At 36.2% G+C, this 22038-nt stretch overlaps 2 protein-coding genes across 6 annotated transcripts; one reads left to right on the plus strand and one right to left on the minus strand.

Annotated features, from left to right (window-relative positions):
- Window positions 1-264: 264 nt before the first annotated feature.
- On the minus strand, window positions 265-4617 carry LOC109060423. Of its 3 annotated transcripts, none has more exons than XM_042733727.1 (3): window positions 4176-4616; window positions 2762-2996; window positions 267-1458 (listed from the first exon to the last, which is right to left on the minus strand). In XM_042733727.1, the coding sequence occupies exons 2-3, from the start codon at window positions 2931-2933 to the stop codon at window positions 494-496; spliced, it is 1137 nt and encodes a 378-aa protein (XP_042589661.1). In that variant the 5' UTR covers window positions 2934-2996; window positions 4176-4616; the 3' UTR covers window positions 267-493. The 3 variants fall into 3 exon arrangements, with proteins under 3 accessions (XP_042589663.1, XP_042589661.1, XP_042589662.1); XM_042733728.1 differs by having other exon boundaries at window positions 268-1458; window positions 2762-2912; window positions 4176-4615; XM_042733729.1 differs by lacking the exon at window positions 2762-2996 and having other exon boundaries at window positions 265-1458; window positions 4176-4617.
- A 949-nt stretch (window positions 4618-5566) lies between these two features.
- Window positions 5567-14693, plus strand: LOC109066322 (zinc finger protein 362-like). Of its 3 annotated transcripts, none has more exons than XM_042733730.1 (9): window positions 5567-5719; window positions 8882-8945; window positions 9383-9623; window positions 9702-9827; window positions 10396-10741; window positions 11076-11300; window positions 11399-11477; window positions 11603-11761; window positions 13862-14693. In XM_042733730.1, exons 2-9 carry the CDS (start codon window positions 8883-8885, stop codon window positions 13976-13978), a joined length of 1356 nt encoding a protein of 451 aa, XP_042589664.1. In that variant the 5' UTR covers window positions 5567-5719; window position 8882; the 3' UTR covers window positions 13979-14693. The 3 variants fall into 3 exon arrangements, with proteins under 3 accessions (XP_042589664.1, XP_042589665.1, XP_042589666.1); XM_042733731.1 differs by lacking the exon at window positions 5567-5719 and adding an exon at window positions 5782-6407; XM_042733732.1 differs by lacking the exon at window positions 5567-5719 and adding an exon at window positions 5782-6402.
- Window positions 14694-22038: the final 7345 nt, after the last annotated feature.

Below are 22038 nucleotides of genomic sequence, written 5' to 3' on the forward strand. Positions count from 1 at the left end.
GGTACTAAATTACATGTATGCATATTTATGCATAAATTATATTTATGCTTTTATTGCCTATTGACCACAATTTCATTGCATGAAATTTCCAACTTAAACTGTTGTTAGTCTTGAATGCTTTAGAGCACAGACTTGAGTTTGGTCTATTTTAAAGAGGAGATTGCTGAAGTGAAAAAAAAGTTATGTTCCAAATTTGAGGCTGATACCTCAAAAAAGAGCTTTCAGTAAGATTTTTTATTTTCCCCGGCACAATACCAAGAGTGTCCTCTAGAAAAAATGTATTCTCCATTAATGTCCAATGATTCCAGTCATTATAAATCACCTTTTCAAATCTTTTAGAATTTAGAATAAAACACAAGTGCCATCATTCTGATGACGTAAACAATTCTAAAAAAAACAAATAAAAATTTTTAGTCAAAAATGACCAAAGAGCACCAGGGGGTTAAATATATAGATTTGTATTTGTTTATCCACACATCCGCACCTTCAGCACTTACAGATCCGGTACTCTGTTAACTGAAGAGAGTTTTAAGTTGTACACCACCAGATTCTCCAGATTAAAGATTAGGAGAATATTACCACTGATGACTGTGGGAAAAACACAAACTAGAGCCACGCATACCAACCCTGTGAAGATTTCTCGCCCTGAGCAGGGACTTTCCATTTTGGGAAACCAATAGCATCTGCTTTGAGACTTTGCGTCTGTCCTGTTAAAGACAGCCAATGATGTGACTTCCAGAGAAAGATCGGTTTTGGACTGTGCAAATGTTGCAAAGCTGGATGATTGCTTTTGTTTCTTGATACTGTCTGCCAAACCGGTTTGTTTAGCGCACAGTACACCATTCCCAGGACAGATCTGTCGTGGCTCACTGTTCACAAACCCAGCCATGTGTACGCCACAGCTGGTGGGTGTTTTTTCTGAGTCAACCAGAGTTTGTGACATATGCATTAGCCCAGGGCCCAAATAGTCCTTTTTCTTGGCCATCTGTGTGTTTTTAGATGAGTCAGGCAATCTTCTGGATGCCTTCGTCCTGAACAGACCCAGGCTCCCTGTTAAACTCAACAGGACCACCATAGAAGGAAGAACCCAGGAAGACTCATCAGCGCTGGGAAGGCACGTGAGAAGATGGCCACCTTTTCCTTGACAGGTTTCCACTGAGATCTGCTCCAGCATCCAGTCGTGGCTGCTGTAGATCCCGCTCATGCTCCATGCTAGAAAACATCCCAAATAGCCAACTGTTCTAGAGAGGGATTCGCTTGCATCTCTACCCTTCGTTCGCCCACTTTGAGGACACAGCAGATCAACCAACAACTCCACAGCAATCAAAGGCGGCATCAGCAGTAACACAACTCCATAGGCCTTGCAAAGGAAGAGCAGAAATCGAAGGGCGATGACATCCGAAGACGCATAAAAAGGCGTCAACCAGGACTCCATGAACCAGATGTAGAGCAAAAACACTGGAGGAACAGGAAAGAGGCATTAAAGGGAGTAGTACACCCAAATACACCATCTAAGATATAAATGATTTTTTTCTTGAGTAGAACAGTAAAGAAGATTTTTAGCTGAAACCGTGGTCCTTGGTGCTTCATAAAATGCAAGTCAATGGTTGCCTGTTTCTTTTTTGAGAATAATACAAAAAAATTAATACCTGTGGCTTCTTATGATATAATAAGGTCTTATGAAGGGAAACAATCGGTCTGTGTAAGAAACTGAGTATTATTACCTGTAAACCAGAGCCTCAAGCAAACAGGAAAATTCCATTCTTTTCCGTGAACTGGTTCTTTTGTTTCAATGAATCGGTTCAATTCATTAGTAAATTTACTTAAATATGCAAATTATACGCAATTATATTATCAAAGGGATAGTTCACACAAAAATTTTAATTCTGTCATTAATTACTCACCCTCATATTGTTCCAAACCCATAAGACCTTTGTTCATCTTCGGAACACAAATAAAGATATTTCTGATGAAATCCGAGAGCTTAGACCGCTAGGGTCCTACCACGTTCAAGGTCCAGAAAGGTACCAAGAACTTCGACAAAATAGTCCATGTGACATCAGTGGTTCATCCATAATTTTATAAAGCTACAAGTATACTTATTGTTGTGAAAAAAACTAAAATAACTTTATTCAACAATTCTTTTCCTCCACGTCACCCTAGCCCCATTTTGGAGAGTACCACAATATATGCGCGTGCTTTCCTCTGAACATAAACAAGGCGCAGCACACCACGTGCATGCTTTGTTTATGTGTAGATCAAAGCACGCACATGCGTGAAAAAGTGAGTTTCGATTGAGTAACTTGTCGATCTGTGCTGCTCGAGCCGTGAACCGTTTCGTTCAGTCCAATTTGGTGAACTGATTCAACTAGTTCACTAAAGGTTCAAAAGAATGATTCGCTCGTGAACCAGACATCACTCCGGACCGTTTACCTGAGGATCTGGAATGCAGACTATGTTGTAAATAATATTCAGTTTCTTGCACAGACCGATCGTTTTGCTTCATAAGACCTTATTATATTGTCCGAAGCCACTAGTATTAATTATGTGTTCCTTGATATGCCTTTTTATTCTCTAAAACAGGCAGCTGCCTGATTTGCATTTTATGAATCAACAAGAACCAGCTAAAAATCTTCTTTACTACATCTTGGGTGGCCCGAGGGTGAGTAAATTAGCAACGAATTTTCATTTTTGGGTGAGTTGTCTCTTTAAGCTGGTGAATTAAGTGGAGAATGTGGACAAGGTTTGTGGTTCTGCTTACCAGTGACAGCGAGGTCTGTAAATAACAGCAGGCAGCTGCAGCACAGACTGACCGCAGTGATGGTGTGTGTGATTACAGACGAACACAACAGCATGCTGCTCATCAGTTTGCACACACACAGATGCAGCATAACACCCAGAACACCCTCCATCTTCACGTTTAGAAGAAACATTAAAAATACAGTGTCACTTGATGTTTCATTTAAGAGTTGTGGTGCACAATCTCTGGAAGGAAGCTGATGATAAATGCACAAGATGTGAAAGTCAGATGATGTTCACGCCCCAAGATTCATTGAAAGATATATATATACAGAAAAAATCCTAGTTGATAAATCAGTATACTAGAATTTTAACTTGCATACTAAAACACTTCTGAAACACTAAAATACAAAAATTTTGCATAACTGTACTAAAATTTGGCTTATTTCCCCCAAATATAAGGATTTTTTTGTTAGTGACCGTTTCAGTAGTGACAATTTTTTTTAACTTTTGAACATAGCTTGAAGTTGCTAATCAGCACATGGTTAGCTTGCACAGTTCTGAACAGTGGTATACATATAAAAACTACATTTTATGGAATAACTCCCAAAAAAGTTTGCTTAATTGCAGAAAAAAGGTGTTTCGTAGTGACGTTCCTTAAAGTTACACATTTACCTCAAAATGATGAGATCTACTCACACCTTGTAGCTATAAAAGAGGGGACACATGCAGGAATACTTCCTGATCATAAATTTATGGGTTTAGTTCAAATCAATCAATGAACTAAAACATACACTGTTTAGGTAGTGACATGAAAAATGCGGGACACATTGTATTTTAAAATAGTTTCATAATTTACAAATAAAATATTAAATATTTTTTTGAACTTAACTTTTTAAAAGAATCAAAAAGATGCTTTTAAAAACAACAATGGAAAAAAATACAAAAAAAAATTCAATATTTTCATAAGTTAGGGGCTCGGGTTCGTGACAGCCACCCCCAATTGAAAGTACCCAATAAATGATGATTTTATGTATGTTAATCTTACTAATATTTGATATATTATAGTGGGTTTTAATAGATAATAGAAGGATCTTAGTAAACATCTAAGATTTGACTACTTTAATGCTTTTTAAATGTTTTTTTTCATTTCTCACTGCTGTGTGTGTGCACTTGGATGGGTTAAATGCAGAGCACCAATTCCGAGTAAGGGTTACCAATAATTTCATGAGAATATAGGCTATCTTGAGTAGTGGATGGAGTGTATATATATAATATATATATATATATATATATATATATATATGTGCTTATTCAAGAGTTTGCCACTCCATCCACTACTCAAGATAGCCTATATTCTCATGAAAATTAAAATCAACAGCATTTTGCATTTGGTCATAATTACAGGGCCAGCACAACCTGATGGACTCACTCACCAGAAGCTAGAGATGACAGGATGTGAGCTCAGACATCTGAGGAGCTGCAGGTCCAAGCACAGACAGATCCTGAGCACACCTGCAGTCAGTCGTGCAGCTTATGTCCACTCGTCTTTCTGACTTCACAGTGAGTGATTGTGTGCATTTCTCCTCCCCCTCCACCAGTGGGACGTGTCTACACGGTCACGCATTATCTGTGACGTTACCTAGACTCAAAGCACGCGTCAGTGTGGAAGGAGGGTCAGTGTTTGACTGCGGAAACCCGTCCATCTGCTTCCTCCACGACCACAGGTGTTCAGACGTGCGCATGCGACTTTCCTGACGTAGTGCTCGTGTCTCTGGTGACACGTCACACATGTTTACATCAGACTGCAGGGGACTGAGCGCGTGCTGCCATCTATCGTTCAGCTGAGAGAATGCGGAGAACTCACACCGACGAGCAAACATACAATACTAAGAAAGGAAATTGTCCTTAAACAGTAGTATTTTATCTGTTATTAATCAATTAAATTAAATTATTGTATCTTATATTTTGTTTTATTTTAATTTTAGTTGTTTTGTTGGGTTTTCCTTTTTTTCTCTTTTTGTTAGCAATTTAAAAAATGTTAATATAGTTTTTATTCATTTTTATTTTAGTTTTAGTTATTTAATATGCCAAGTTAAAGAAAATAGAAATGTGAAATATTGGCAGCTAGCTTTTTTTTCTATTTTATTTTGTTTCAGTTAAATCTACTTTATTTCAAGGAACATACGTTTATTTTTTTAATGGTAAGTGGTTGCAAACAATTTATTTTTGCTACATTTAAATAAAAAAAATGTTGAAAGTTAGTAAACTAAATTTGTTTATTTAAATGTAGCTAAAGTAAATGAATAATTCTTTTTTTTTTTCAGTGTATTTTTAGGTCACTCAGAATTTCTATACTTCAATTAGTGGTATTTTATAGATCTGATGACTGTATTTAGATGTTGAAAATGGTAAACTAGACTGGTTGTATAAGCATACATTTATATTGTTTTTGTTTGCACATGTATCTCTATTCTATTCTATTCTATTCTATTCTTATTAAAATCCAACCTACTGTTTACATTCCACGAGACACAGAGGTGTAAATGGATGTTATGCAATTCCTCTGTCCTGTTACAAAACAATGTATTTTTTCAAATGGCTTTTTATTATAAAACGCGTATTACAGTATCTATTTTTCCTATGGTCTTTTCTGAATCACTCTCAGATCTCAGCTCTTTTGAGCTCCCTGTCGTCGAAATCAGTTCTCTGACACACTTCTCATAGGACATTACAGTAACACAAAATGTTAAATAGTCCTGTTTATTTTTTTATTTTTTAGCGAATATTTTCATGTGGAAAGCTCTTATAATATGTGATCATATATGATTTGGCTGTTCTAGCGCTGTGCCTGCCCTGCAGCACCCAGAAGTGAACGGCAGGCGACCCGGAAGGTCTGAACTCCCTCTGAAGGCAAAGCCGAAAGAACATCAGAACCTTTCATTAAATATCATAAATCCTCCGTCGAAGTGTGCGCAAGGTATGTCTGTCGCGCTCTTTTCACCTTCACGAAAGCATAGAATTTTTTTTTTACATTTGCATGATGCGTTGAAGCGACGCTAGCAGTCATTCGAGTGAGCAAAAAGTTCAAATAAAAGAAAAAAAAAAATCAAAAGCAGACGCATGTTGCAACAATGTTGCATCTGCACGCTCCTGCATAATTGCGTCGCGATAGAACTGTTAGATTTTCGCTGGAGAGGCGCGCGTCTGTTTCCATCTGCGTGATTTGGTAGCATCGCATGATTGTTGTAGGAAGTCTCTCGGTTTTTTTTCCTCTCTTTTTTTTCTCCTCCAGCCGGGCTATTCAAACCTGCAGATCTAAGAAAACAATCATTCGTGCACTTAATGCAAATAACGTGGCGATTTACTCCTCGCTCTTTTCATCTGAATCCACGCGCTTTGTTTTTGTGGCTACATTTTTTGGGATCTGCAGAATATGGCGCCCTGTCCTTATAAAAATAAGACAGGCTGCCATTTTTGTTTTCCTTTTGTCTGAATTTTTTAATAAAACTGTCTGAGAATGTGGGAGAGGCAGACACCGGGGAGCTGGACCTCCAGAAGCCACGAATCGCGTCCCTTATTGTCTTGAATTTGACGTTTGAGCAAAAGCGACGTGCTTTAATAGAGAATAATTTCAAGGATGCCGATAGAATAGAAGAAAAAGTTGAGTAAGTTTCATCTCAGTTTTTATCAAAGCCTCTGAGACGTGACATTCTTCGCCAAAATGTTGATTTGATATTTACATGTCGTTTAAAGCTGCTGCGTGGTTTTTATTCGCGTTTTAAATGTTGTTAGGCAGCCTGTCACTCACAGACTTCACCTCAGCGTCGTTTAAATGTGAAGAAACTACGAAATATGTAGATTTGATTATAGAATGAAGCTTGCACTATTGTAGCGTGAAACTGTATTTGCTGTTGCATATGCTACATGTTTATTTTGGAACATTTACTGTGGTATTATCATGGTGTTCTTGGAAGTACTTTTCAGTGCTATGAAAATATTTTAAGTGAATTTCAGCGCTTTTAGTTAATGGCATTTCATAATAATTTGTGAACCTGGATCATTTTTTTTTTTTTATTGAGATTTATACATAATCTGAAAGCTGAATAAATAAGATTTCTGTTGATGGATGGTTTGTTAGGATTGAACAGCATTTGGCCGAGATGCAACTATTTGAAAATCTGGAATCTGAGGGTGCAAAAAATCTAAATATTGAAAAAAATGCCTTTAAAGTTGTCCAAATGAAGTCCTTAGCAATGCATATTACTAATCAAAAGTTTTGATATATTTACGGTACAAAATTTACAAAATATCTTCATGGAACATGATATTTACTTAATATCCTAATGATTTTTGGCATAAAAGACAAATTGATAATTTTGATTGGTTTTGTGTTCCAGAGTCATATTTGATATACTCTGCAGTGTTTATGTATAAGCTATTTTGCATTTGAAAATTTTGTGTTTCCAGTCTTTTAAAAATCGCTTGTGAATTTCTCATTATGCTAGTCTATTTTGTCACCAAATCTTGGATTCAGTCTTTTTGTCAACTTTTTTTTTTTTTCTTTAATTTTAGCACAGGTTTTGTTTCTTTGGAACTCGTAGGCCTCATTTATCTAAGCTTATGTACCTTCTTTTTGAATCAAAATAGCATCATATCACTCAAAAACTGAGGTGCAATAAAAAATCAGTTCCATAAAGAAACACAAAACCAGTGGTAACTGAATTAAAACAAATTGAATTAAATATCGAATCCAGTATTTGGTGATAATATAGCATGACAAGATATTTATAAGCTATTCTTTTTTTAGACCCGTCATTTTTGACTGGGGTCACCACAACAACAAGGAAGAAAAAATCCCTGAAAAGTACAAAAATATATATTTTTTTTAAAAATTGGGGAAGTTGTCAAAGTCAGTTAGGCTTTATTCAAATGTGATAACATTATCCAGCATTTACAAGGAAAAGAAGATCCTTTCTGGGTCAAAATGAGCAGAACGCAACAGGAAAGGATTCCTTGAAGTGGTTGTATTGAACAAACAGGACAATGACGTTCGTCTTTCCACCCTTTTAATTTTTAACTTTACCCATCTGGCCCTTTAGGAATGGTTCCATACGGTGTGATTACTTTAGGTGTATCGTTTTCTTGCATTATGTCCATGACACTGTGCTACGAATGTTTTGGCAGTGCTTATGGGTCTTGAGAGTGTTTGACTAAAGGGCCTTGCAGAGAAATTCATTTAGCGGCGGAGCCAGAAATAATAAAAGCGATATGTCCAAATATATGAGCCCAGACCCCGCTGAATATTTCCTCAATGATGCTGAAAGGGTGTCTATTTCACTTCCTGCTAAACCTGTGAGGTAGAGTTTTCACTTTTACATATGAATCTGCCACATTTACTGTACATATGCATTTGAAATTTTCAGGTTTTAACATTTAAATGATCTTTTTTATTTTCTCTTTACAGTCAGCTTTGCTTTTAAATAGTGCTTTCTGATTGACCAGTGTAATTTAAAGACTTTTGCATCGTCACAGCAAATGTATTTTTATGTTGCTATTTCAATGCCAGCAATGCAACAAGCGGTATTCAAAGTGTGTTGCTTTAGGAAGATGTAATTTGTTTGATTTTCCCAACAGGCGTCATGTTGAGTTTGGCAATATTGAGCAATCTGCTGTGGGTGTGTGAACTGTGTATGAACAAACAGCATGAGTTTGCTTGAAATGCTTGTTCTGTGTTGTATCATATTCATATCACTGTGTTGTGAATAATCCTAATGTGCTGATGCATTTAAAGGCACAGTCTGCAATTAATAAGGGTATTAGTGCAAGACTTAAGCCAACAGCAAAAGCCTCTGAACAATGGCTGTCATTTCATATCATTATAATTAAGCTTTACTGTAACTCTGTACATAAAGCAGTACATGATCCCAGTGTTTGATTCCTTAAGAACACCTTAAATTAATCCTAAAATGTCTTAATATACTTATTCTGGCCATATTTCTAATGATTTACAAGTGCATGTTGTTTTAAAGAAAATGGTCAAAACTGTGCTCAGCCTAGGATTGGTCAAATTAAAGCGACGTAACAATGAATGAAGATAAAATAAAGCATCGTTAATCAACCATGACTGTGTGTGTTTCAGAATGGCAGAACCTCGATTTAATAATCCATACTTCTGGCCTCCTCCACCATCTATTCCTGGTCAGGTAAGGAAACAAACATGCATCAGCGGACAGACTTCATTAATCCTTGCTGTTTATCTAAAAAGTTTAGCATCAATAATTTACTTTAGTTCAGCACTAGGCTTAATCTTTATTGTTTACTAGTTGTTTTAAGTAGCAGATAACGGCGCCAGGATGCTTAAGTGTAGAGTTTTAAATGCATCTTATCTTTTAAATGTTCTGTCAGATCTTTCTCTAGACCGTAAACACTTTTAACCCTATAAAGCCTGCTGTATCGTATCAAATTTCTAAGGCCTGTAAATAATCAGCATACTGCCGAAAATCCGATTTTTCGGACTTGTCTCATAAGTCAGGCTTTACAGGATTAAACACGTGTTCTTCTCATCATGTCAGTAGTTCAGAACCAGGAGGATTTGAACCATCTGCTTGTTCTAATCTCACTTTCACCCTTTTTTCCCCAGTTGGATAACCTCGTGCTGATCAACAAGATCAAAGAACAGCTCATGGCGGAGAAAATCAGACCTCAACACCTGCCGCCCACTTCTGTCCCTTCCCAGCAGCCCTTGCTGGTGCCGCCCACGTCCACAGAAGGCGGGCAGCACAATATATCTAAGCTGCAGCACATGCCGGGCCTCCATGCTCACAGCACCACCCAGCCTGACATCGCCCTACACGCTCGACCTGCCTCCAGCACTGTCGCAGGTACATTCCCCGCTGCATAGCACAGATCTGCTCACTGAGACACATGCATACTGCTAACTGTGCACATAATGTGGGCAGGTCGTATTCTAGGTGACGTAAACTTGAATCTGGACGACAAAACGGCTATTAAAGCAAGAGGTTTGTGGGAAGACTGGCATTTGCGGCAAATCATAGACCAGCCATCCAGAGCGAATCATCTGTCAGGTACGCCAATGCAAAAATGTTCTTTCTTGCATTTAAAGAACAGTTCAACCTAAAAACTAAATTTTCTGACCCTCAGGCCATCCAAGATGTAAAAGAGTTTGTTTCTTCATCAGATTTGGAGAAATGTAGCAATACATCACTTGCTCACCAAAGGATCCTCTGCGGTGAATGGGTGCCGTCAGAATGAGAGTCCATACAGCTGATAAAAACATCACAATAATCCACAAGTCTACAGTCCAGCAATTAACGTCTTGTGTTTGTAATAAACAAATTCATCAAGGCATTTTAACTTCTGGACAAAATACTAGTTGTCTCATCTGAATGGGGAGAGAAATATGCACAGGTTAAGTGAATTGCTTGTGGATTATTGTGATGTTTATATCAGCTGTTTGAGCTCTGATTCTGACGGCACCCATTCACTGCAGAGGATCCACTGTTTCCAAAAATTCTCAAAATTGGTTTCCATAAAGAAACAAACTCTACATCTTGAATGGCATGAGGGTGAGTAAATTATCAGCAGATTTCCATTTGTAGGTGAACTGTTCCTTAAAGTGAGGTTCCTTTTCAGGATTGTCGCTGACGTCTTCTCGAACTGCCAACCACAACACGTCAGAGAGCGTGACGCCGAGCACCCCGACCACTCCAACCACCAGCAGTCAGACGCGTCAGGGCGGCGCTCCTTCCCCAAACCTCATCTCAGGACTGTCTGGTGGGCCAGGGATGGACTTTATCAAAAACAGCGGAGGACTGGCAGGACTGCTGGGTCCTCCTCCAAAGAGCATAGGACGAGGTCGCAAAAAGATCAAAGCTGAAAACCCCTCTGGGCCGCTCTTAGTCGTTCCCTACCCAATCCTGGCCTCTGGAGCCGACCAGTCAACTGTCAGCATCACTGCCAAAGAGGGCAAAACCTACAGGTACAGCTTCAGAAGATAACAATTTGTTTAAAGGGATAGTTCCCCCAAATATGAAAATTCTGTCATTAATTAATCACCCTCATGTCATTCCAAACCAGTAAAGTCCTAAACACACTGCACGATTTTCTCATGTTGTTTTCATGTGTCTCATCTCTCGGTGCAAACACAAATTGATTTTCCTTTCTCCAAAGTGTGTTTTCACTTTGTTTTATTTAGCCCCAAACTTGCGGTGTGTCATTTAAATTGCTTTCATACCATTTGCAGACTTTACCGGCCACATAACCTATACTCTATGCCCTAGGTTTTCAGGAAAAATGTGTGTTTTGTCTTTCAGATGTAAAGTGTGTCCGCTGACGTTCTTCTCCAAGTCGGACATGCAGATACACTCCAAGACCCACACGGAAGCAAAGCCACACAAGTGCCCTCACTGCACCAAGTCCTTCGCCAACGCGTCCTACCTGGCCCAACACCTGCGCATTCACCTGGGAGTGAAGCCGTATCACTGCTCCTACTGCGAGAACTCCTTCCGCCAGCTCTCACACTTGCAGCAGCACACCAGGTGACTTTTCAGCCTCAGTTTGTGCACGTGTTTGATTTGAAGAGCTCGGGTCGTGAACTTCAGGTTGATGTTTGTCATCACATTTTGCTTTGCTACAGAATCCACACAGGTGATCGGCCGTATAAATGTCTCCAGCCAGGCTGTGAAAAATCCTTCACACAGCTCTCCAATCTGCAAGTAAGACCCAAATATCTCTTCTTTTGTAATTGTTCCCATAGTTCATTAAAAATATATTATATGAACTAAACCTAAAAATATTATATATATTTAAATTAACTGAACTTTTTCTTTACTCACCACAGTCTCACCAGAGATCACATAATAAAGACAAGCCTTACAAGTGCTCCAACTGTTACCGCGCTTACTCTGACTCCGCCTCCCTCCAAATCCACTTGTCAGCTCACGCAATCAAAAACGCCAAGGCATTTTGCTGCAGCATGTGTGGTCGAGCCTACACCTCAGTAAGTACTACAGCGTTCATCACTCTGACTCTGATGTAGTTTAAAGGGATACTCCACCCCAAAATGAAAATTTTGTCATTAATCACTTACCCCCATGTCGTCCTAAACCTGTAAAAGCTTTGTTTGTCTTCGGAACACAATTTAAGATATTTTGGGTGAAAACCGGGAGGCTTGTGACTGCCCCATAGACTGCCAAGTAAAATACACTGTCAAGGTCCAGAAAAGTATGAAAGCATCGTCAGAATACTCCATCTGCCATCAGTGATTCAACCGTAACATTATGAAGCAACGGGAACACTTTTTATACGCGAATAAAACAAAAATAACGACTCTATTCAACAATTTGTCTCCACATCAGCGTAGCGCCATTTTGAAGAACATCCGCTGAACGCAGGCAGCTCTGTGTCAGCCATGCCACAAGGAAATGTTTTCTATGTATATTTACGCTTTGATTTGAAAGAAAAATCAGAATAGCGTACACTGCCTGCGTTCAGCGGATGTTCTCCAAAATGGTGCTACGCTGATGTGGAGAGACACAGAGGAGAAATTGTTGTATAAAGTCATTATTTTTGTTTTATTTGTGTACAAAAAGTATTCTCGTTGCTTCATAACATTATGGTTGAACCACTGATGGCAGATGGAATATTCTGATGATGATGAACAAAGCTTTTGAGGGTTTAAGTGATTAATGACAAAATTTTCATTTTGGGGTGGAGTATCCCTTTAAACTTCAACTTTCCGACCCAAGAGCCATGTGCTCTTAAATCAGTTAATGTGTAGCTGACATAAAATACTTTATGAAGATGATGTGACATGCTTTATACTAAATATCCAAAACATTTATGATTGGCGTGTTGCTGATTCTTTATAATTAAGATGCATGTAATATTTATGACCTTACATTAACTGAAAGATAAAAAAAAATTGACACACCATAAGACCATAAAAAAAGGTGACAAAATAGGTCACAAAAAATCCCAAAAAGGTGATTTAGAAATAGTGGGGAAAATAAATGGTGACCAATTTCTACAATTTCTGAACAAACAGATCCAAATTAGAAATACAGCTATTTAAAATAAAATGTGACCATTTAAATATTTTTAGTTATTTGTTTATTTTCAAGATAGTACCACTAGTGTTATTATTAGTGCTATCAAACGATTAATCGCGATTAATTGCATCCAAAAGTTTTTGTTTACATAATATATGTGTGTATACTGTGTATATTTATTATGTACATATAAATACAAACGCATGTATGTATTTAAGAAAAATATATGTTTATATGTTCAATATATTTATATATAATATAAAATATAAGAATATAAGTATATACATGTAAATATTTTCAAAATATTTACTGTATCTGTGTGTATTTATATATAAATAATAAACATACACAATACACACACATATATTATGCAAATAAAAACTTCTTTTGGATGCGATTAATTGCGATAGCACTAGTTATTTTAGTATACAGTGTTATAGTTTATTAATAGTTTGAATTTGAATAGTTTTTATTATCATTTCCATTTTACTTTTTATTAACGTTTTAGTCATTTGATTTTTTTAATAATTTTATTAGATTTGTTTTTAATGTCTATATAGCTTTTATTAATTTTTTTGTTTATTTTAGTACATTGTTAAACTAAATAAAAATTATAAATGTTGCCTTGGCAACATGCTGAAACAAAATAATTTTGAGGGTTATATTATATTTTATTTTAGTTAACTTCAAGTAACAAATATTTTAATATTTTTAGTTTTAGTAAACCATAATAACCCTGAGTACCACAGTTTGGGAACCACGGGGATGTGGCATTTCTTATATGCTCATTTATTTTGTACATTATTAAAATGGTAAAATATGTGAAATAAGTGACACGAAATTTTCTTTTGCAGTTTTCATTTCAAATATTTTTAGTTATTTATTTAAATAATTATTTATCTGTTATTTTACATTTCCATAGTAGTACCGCATTTTCTCACACGCCCTCATACAGACAATCCATGAATAAAATAGTTTCATACTCTATGCAGTCTTCTTTGTTCTTCTCCTTGTTTCATAAACACCTGTTGTTTAACGTCCCTTTCCAGGAGACCTACCTTATGAAACACATGTCTAAGCACACGGTGGTAGAACATCTGGTGAGTCAACACTCACCACAGAGGACCGAATCGCCCAGCGTTCCCGTTCGCATTTCCCTCATCTGAGAACGCTGTCCTGGACCAGCCCATGGTCGGTCAGTTTCCCAACCTTGGCATAAGCAAGCAAAATCGCCTGTTCTCGGTGGTTTGATGTTTATTTGTGTGTGTGTTTGTTCGTTTGTTTCGGTTTTTGAGAACATTCCAACATGTATTAGACTGTGTGGATAGAGGCTCAAACCCAGCAGCGGTTTAGGAAGTTTCTGTTACACACATTCCTCTTCTCCGACTCACTGCTGAGTTGAGAGGGAATAATCGGGAAATCCAAAGATGGTTTCACAGCACTTTCAGGCCACACAGTTTTGGCTTTAAATGTTTCTGGTCTGTTACGACAATAAAGGCATTGCTCTTGGCAGCTAAACGTTTGGGACTGTAGGTATTATGCATTATAAAATCAGAAGACATACGTTGTATGTTTAAAGCTTGGACCAAGTCCAGTACCTCCTCTCATATTTTTCTATGCTGTCTGAAAAAAAAAAAAAATTCCCTTCTTTTGGGCAACTCAAGTTGATTTAGAGACCAGTGGTCTTGTGTTTTGGTAATGTCAATCATACAATATTTTTATTTCCTTGCTTGTAGGGAAATCTGACTGAAAATAGCTTTAGCATTAAATGTTAACTTCTCAAAAGGACTGTTATAAATCTGACTTTATAGACAAATCCGCACATTTAGATGTTTTGCAAGATTAATCCTTTAGTGCTTTACAAATTCTTGTGGTCTGGTGCCAAAAATGGAATATGAAAATAGTTCTCAAAAGATTCTGATGTTTCAGAATGAACACTTTAAAAAAGTGACGGTTCAAAGCCCCTGCGTTATGTTACGGATGTCAGCATGCATTTGACATTCTAGAAGGCTGAAAACTGCCAAGAAATGTCCAAACTATTATATTTTGAACAAAAGAAAATTAAGGCTTTTTTTTTTTTTTTTTTTGCATAAGAGACATGTCTAAACTTAATTTATGTTTATTTTAATATCTGTATTAATATTACATTACATCAATGTTGGGAACAGTTGTGCTGCTTAATATTTTTGGGACTTCTGATACTTTTTTCAGGATTCTTAGTTAAAAAGAACAGTGTTTATTCAAAATAGAAATGTTGTGTTACAATCTACACTACTATTTAAAAGTTTGGGGTTGGTATATTTTTTTTTTTCTTAAGAAATTAACATTTTTATTCAGCAAGGATGTGTTAATTTGATTAAAAAAATATATATAGTAAAGACATATTGTTAGAAAATAATACTATTTTGAAGAAATCCTGTTCTTTTTAACTTTTCATTCATCAAAGAATCAAAGAAAAAAATATCACAGTTTCCAAAAAAATATTAAGCATCACAACAGTTTCAACACTGATAATAAATCAGCATATTAGAATGATTTCTGAAGGATCATGTGACACTGCATTACAGAAATAAATAATCTTATAAAGTATATTAAAATAGGAAACCAATATTAGAAATTGCATAAATTGCATTGTTTTTTTTTTCAGTATTTTGATCAAATAAATACAGCCTTGATGAGCATAAGAGACTCAATTAAAAAAGATTTTACTGATTTCAAACTTTTGAAAGGCAGTGTGTTTATTTTAACATTATTATATTAGTATTAATATTTATATTATTTTTGTTTTGGAACATTTTGGAACATTTTCATGAAAATGGCCAACAACAAAAAAAAAAAATTCTTATTGGTCCTCATAAAATAGGCTTTATTTTGTTTTGTTCAAAATATATTTTAGTGTTTTTTTTCTTTTGATTTGGGGGTGAAATATATGACCTGGACATGTTCTTGTGAGATTCAACCATTATACATCTTACACAGGAGAGAACAATATTGGGAAAAATAAGCTGTAGAGTTGCCCATGAGATTTGTGTAGCTGTATCAACGTCTAGAATACCTCCTTGGCTTATTATTTATGTTTATACTTATTATCATGTTGAAATATTAACAACTAACGTGTTAATTTTACACATTTTAAGCCTTAACCATTTTATCACTAGTTGTTTACCATTACATTTTATATATATATATATATGTATATGTATATATATATTTTATACCATATTGGTGTTTACTTGTGTACTCAGTACTTTTCTGTAATTTTATTTCCTAGCATGAACATGCTGTAAATAAACTATACAGTACTTAAGTGTTAACCAGTTTATATAAAATGACTACATGTCTAGTTATTATCAAATATACCTTTTTAATTGTCTTGAATTGTGGTACTTATAAGGTTTGCCTTGGCAAAGTCAAGACACGGAGTGGGAACGGACTTTGTAAAAGTAAGCAAATAAATAAACAAGAAAATTCTGTAGCAGTCTATGTGCTCATTATATGTTTATACAGTACATGCATATGTTTACACAGAACTACATTTACCTTCTTTTTTTATTTTTATGTTAATGCATTGATGTTGAGACCTGCATGTTCATGTCAATTCAATGTAATACTTAAACCAAAAATAAAAACTTGCTTATGATTTACTCACCCTCAGGCCATCCAAGATGTAAATGAGTTTGTTTCTTCATCAGAAAAGATTTGAGTAAATGTAGGATCACATCACTTGCTCACTAATGGATCCAGTGCAGTGAATGGGTGCTGTCAGAAGGAGACTCCAAACAGCTGATAAACACATCACAATAATCCACACCACTCCAATCTATCAATTAACATCTTGTGAAGCGAAAAGCTGTTTTTGTAAGAAACAAATCCATCATTACAGTGTTTTAACTGTAAACCATTGCTTCCAAAAAAATATCTATAATCCATAACACTGCTTTCTCCAAAAATTAAAAAAAATTGTTGGGTTTGAATCAGTCCATAACAGCTCTAAACAAATATGTCTGTGGATTTTGGTGTGACAGAACAACAGGAGATGGACTTTTTCACTGGAGGAAGAGTTATGGATTATGGATTTTTCTTTTGGTAGAAGCGATAATTTAAAAAGTTCAAACCCCTTAATAATGGAGTTCTTTCTTTCAAAAACACAGCTTTTCGCTTCTCAAGACATTAACTGATGGACTGGAGTCATGTGGATTATTGTGATGTTTTTATCAGCTGTTTGGGTTCTCATTCTGACGGCACCCATTCACTGCAGAGGATCCATTGGTGAGCAAGTGATGTAATGCTACATTTCTCCAAATCTGATGAAGAAACAAACTCATCTACATCTCGGATGGCCTGAGGGTGAGTAAATTGTCAGCAAATGAACAGTTCCTTTAAATGAGACATGTAACTTGAACTTTTTCACATGGCACACAAGGGAGTGTTTTCAGACTTGTTATTGACTCACTGCCCTGTCATTATGTCAATTATGTTTTTTATGAGGGAAAGAAAATGTTTTTTTTTTAGATTACGTAGACACAAAAAATGGGATGGGATCTTTATTTAGAAATATTTAGGTTTACAAAAATAATTTAATTTACACTGAAAAGAAAAAGCTATTTATGTAGGTAGAGTAGCTTGGTCTTCGCCCTCTATGACGCGACTTCTCTCAGCAGTGACTTCCTACAGAATGTAGAATGTGAACAAAATTCATTAGACAAGCCATCAGCATTCTTACTGTTAACCTGTAAAGATTAGATTTAGATAAATGTTCTTGTTTAAGGGTGGTACTTACGTCACAGTTCGTCTCGGCCAGGATCGTCAGACACTCGATGTGCTCTGACATTCTTGCTGCTGTCTGCTGAATATTCTCTTCTTCAAACAAATGTATCCCGAGGAAGGAAATGCAGGCAAAAGTTTGGGGTCAGTAATAATTTTGTAATGTTTTTCAAAGAAGTCTCTTATGCTCACCACGGCTTCATTTATTTGATCAAAATTCAGTAAAACATGCATATTGTGAAATATTATAATTAAAAATAACTGTTTTTGAATATATGTTCAAATGTGACGCAAAGCTGAATTTTCGCATGTACAACTAAACGTACCTCATCTGCACGGAGGTAACTGCATCCCAAGCATTTTTCTGTGCCTCTTCAAAGTCGTGCAGCTGTAAAAGAAGCTCTCTGTTCTTCTGAAGCAGACTCTCATTTTCAGATGTGACAATCTTCATCATGTGTGACATCTGATGAAGAGCAGGCATCATCATTTAAAGGTGACACAATTTTTTACGATTTTATTGCCCAGTCTGCCATGTGACTGCACCTTTTCCTTCTGTTTCCTGGAAATAAAAATCTCTTTCTCTAAGTCTTTTAATATTTTGGTCATGCCACCCTGTCTCTCTCAGGTAAAGCCCTCTGGCCCGGCTCAGCTTGTTTTTGTAGTGGATTCGCTTGATGTTGTATTTACTGGAAAAAATAGAAGAAATAAAGAATCTATTCCAAACTTTTTTCTTATCATCACTCAGCAAAAATTTTCATTCATTTAAATCATTTAATTTTTAATCTTAAAGATATCTGCAGAGTTATTTTAATCACTGAGATATTAATATAGTTTTTAATAATTTGTTTTTCTATTTTTTTTTCAGTATTTTAGTAATGTGTTTTTGTCATTTTACACTTTTTTTCTAATATACTACCAGTTAACAGTTTTTGAACAGTAAGATTTTTAAAGAAGTCTCTTCTACTCACCAAGCCTGCATTTATTTGATCCAAAACACAGCAAGATCAGTAATATTGTGAAATATTTTTTACTATTTAAAATAACTGTTTACTATTTTAATATTTTTTAGAATATAATTTATTCCTGTGATCAAAGTTGAATTTTCAGCATCATTACTTCAGTCTTCAGTGTCACATGATCCTTTAGAAATCATTCTAATGTGCAATTCTAATATGACATTATAGAAATTAATACTTTTATTTAGCAAGGATGCATTAAATTGATCAAAAGTATTGATAAAGACATTTATGTTACAAAATGCAAGTGAGCAAATAAAGTGAACCAATAGCACACTGTGCTCCTAAAATGCCCATTATACAAAAAAAAATGGCATTTGTGAGAAGCATTTTCTGTGAAGCAAGCCACTTGGAGATGTTGAAAAACTGCATCAACGCTTCACGTGCTTATTTATTCAATTGCAACCTTTGATTTGATAACCACATTAAGCTATACTGTGATTTCCATTTCATTTTAATTCACTGTGCAGCCCCATTTATTTGTTCATTTTACCTTTTGGCTTTTCAAACCCCAATTTGGGAAACCCTGAGTCAGAGAATAGAGGTTTCTTCACCTGGACCAAAGTTCTGGCCTGGTCAGTTTCCATCTGCATGGTCATGGACAGCTGCCGGTCTTCTGCTGCTCCTCCTGAAGGACAGCCTTCAGCTGGCAAACTTCATTCTCCAGAGAAGACACCTAAAAAATCAGTCATTTAGTTCCTTAGCATAACTAGTGACCAAATCAGCTTTCAAAGAAGAGTCAAATGACTGAGAACCTGCTTCAGGTGTTTGTCACATCGTCTTTCCACATCCTGTGCCTCAAGCTGTTGTAACTTAGTTACTAAATCTCTGATCTGTGAGGACAGACAATGTTGATACAAAATATGGCATATTTTAAATACGCTTTTAATGGCATCTTTTTTTAATCAGTAAGCCATTCATTGTTACAATTTAACTGAAAGGCATTATTTTTAACATTTAATAGACTTTGAAAAATCGAGCGTAGCGTTAGTTCTAAGATCCTTCAGTATTATCAGCAGCTAATTACCCTCCTCCATCCCCAGCTCCTCCTCTCGTCCAGTCAGGATTCGGCCTTCTGACTCCCCTTTGAATCAGACTAATTTCTAAATGTTTACAATAAATTATAGAACATAAATGATATCTGCAATACATTTATGTTGGTTCTGTTCTGTTTACCCTACAGGGTTATCGCTGCTCTCATCCATGCTAGCCTGCATTGATCTGCAGAGTGTTCTTGCCCAGAGGTCCTGGAAGTCTCGCACTAACCGCTCCGCTTCCGTCCTCTTCCTCTTCTGCTCTTCACATTCATCCGCTGCCCTCATCTGCAGGTCAGCCTCTGTCTCAAACTCCAACCGCAGCTTCAGCGTGACCTGCATCAGATCTTGCAGCATGTGTAACCTCTCCTGCATCTCGTCAAGACACCTGGAGGAACAGCTCGAGCTTGTTTATCTTTAGTATTGTTGATTCTTGAAAAGTCCATGATTTGGAACCATCAATTATTATGGTTCAATTATATTTTTACAGCCTAAGCTTCCTTCAGTTGTCAGTTTTCAATGTTTTAAATGACTGAGAACTACAGAGAATATGTTGAACAGGCTTCAATGTCTTTTTCACATGAAATTAAATATAAATAAGGTCCATTAGTGTATGTTTTTCTGCTATATACAGTCAAACTAAGGCCGAACCGTTAATGGATATCCTCTTCCTGTGGCTTCTTGTCTTTGGATAGAGTGACGGTTCTGTCAGGGGCTTCTGTCTGTTAGAGTAAAATAATATTAATAGTGTGTCAATACAGATAGATAGATTGACTGATTGATATTTAGGGATGCAAACTTGTCATAATATGTATACATTTCTGTTCAAAAGCTTGGGGTTGGTCTGATTATTCAAAGGGATAGTTCACCCATTCTGTCATTAATTTCTCATCCTCGTGTCGTTCCAAACCCACAAGACCTTTCTTCGTCTTCAAAACACAAATTAGGAGAATTTTGATGTAATCTTAGAGCTTTCTGACCTGCATAGACAGCAATTCACCTACCAAGTTCAAGGCCCAGAAAGGTAGTAAGGACATTGTTAAAATAGTCCATGTGACATCACTAGTCCACTATAATTTTATGTAGCATTTATGAATATTTTTGTGGAAACCATGATACATTTTTCAGGATTGTTTTATTTCAAAAGAACTGCATTTATTTAAAAAAGAATTCATTTGTAACATGAGAAATGTCTTAACATTTTATTTTTGATCAATTTAAGTATCCTCACTGAATTCTGAATCCTCCTTTAAATTTATTATTATTAGTATTATTATTTTAAAAAATCATACTGACCCAAAACTTTTGAACATCTCTTTTCTAGAATAATGTATTTATCTTTTTCCATGATTATCTTACAATTTTGAGCAACTGTACACCCTCTGCCTGTAGCCTCTTCACAGTCTCCCTAAGATGGCTCAGCTCTTCTTCCTGATTCTTGTACATCTCTTTCATTTTTCATAATTCAGCAACTTCTAAATAAAGGGGAAAAAAGTCAAACTATAAGTGAGTTTAACTAAAAGCTTGTCTATAGGTTGTACAAGAAAGAGAAATGGCAAATAAATTATACCACAGCATTTCAGTTTCTCCACTTCGTGACGCAGGTGTGCAACTTCCAGTTGAGCCATGGCGAGTCGAGCAGACGCCTCTTCTACATCTCGCTCCAGTCCCTTCAGCTTGTCATCCGCACTGCACTGCAGCTCAACTGCCTGGTACAAACACAGATAGCATTTTACAGTGGGCAATTTGTGTGTTTGATTAGCCAGTGCATGCTTTGTAGGCATTGAGCATGCTGCATTAAAAAATCCTCAATGTGCATGCTTTGAAAAGGAAACATTCACAAGACAAATCAAAGGTTAGTAAAAGTGGTCCTTGTGCAAATTAAACATACAGCATCGCTGGAATCCACCTGAAATGGGACGTGATACTAATGCCTCTTGCTTCTTGTTGCACATTTCAATGACATGCATCAGGTTAATTGTCATAAACATACAGGCAGTAATTTAGGTTTACTCTGAGCAGCCTTTCTGAGTCCTAGGAGCCTCTTCCAAGGGCTCTGAATGTGTGATGGTGCCACCTTGTGGAGATGATGTTAAGTTTCTAATCAGAAGTTTTGCACTTAAAACAAGAATTAGGCCTGCTTTATTGTTTATATCATTAAAAAATATACTCTATATTATCACTCAGCTCTAATCTGCTAAATGGGACTAAACATATTAAAGGGACAGTTCACCCAAAAATCACCATTACTCACCCTCATATGGTTACAAACCAAATTAGGGTATTTCTGATGAAATCCGAGAGCTTTCTGACCCTGCATAGACAGCAATGCAACTGAGACATTCAAGGACATCGTTAAAATAGTCTATGTGACATCAGGGGTTCAATTGTAATTAGATAAAGCTATGAGAA

This window comes from Cyprinus carpio, chromosome B11 (assembly GCF_018340385.1).
Source record: "Cyprinus carpio isolate SPL01 chromosome B11, ASM1834038v1, whole genome shotgun sequence".
NCBI lineage: Eukaryota > Metazoa > Chordata > Actinopteri > Cypriniformes > Cyprinidae > Cyprinus > Cyprinus carpio.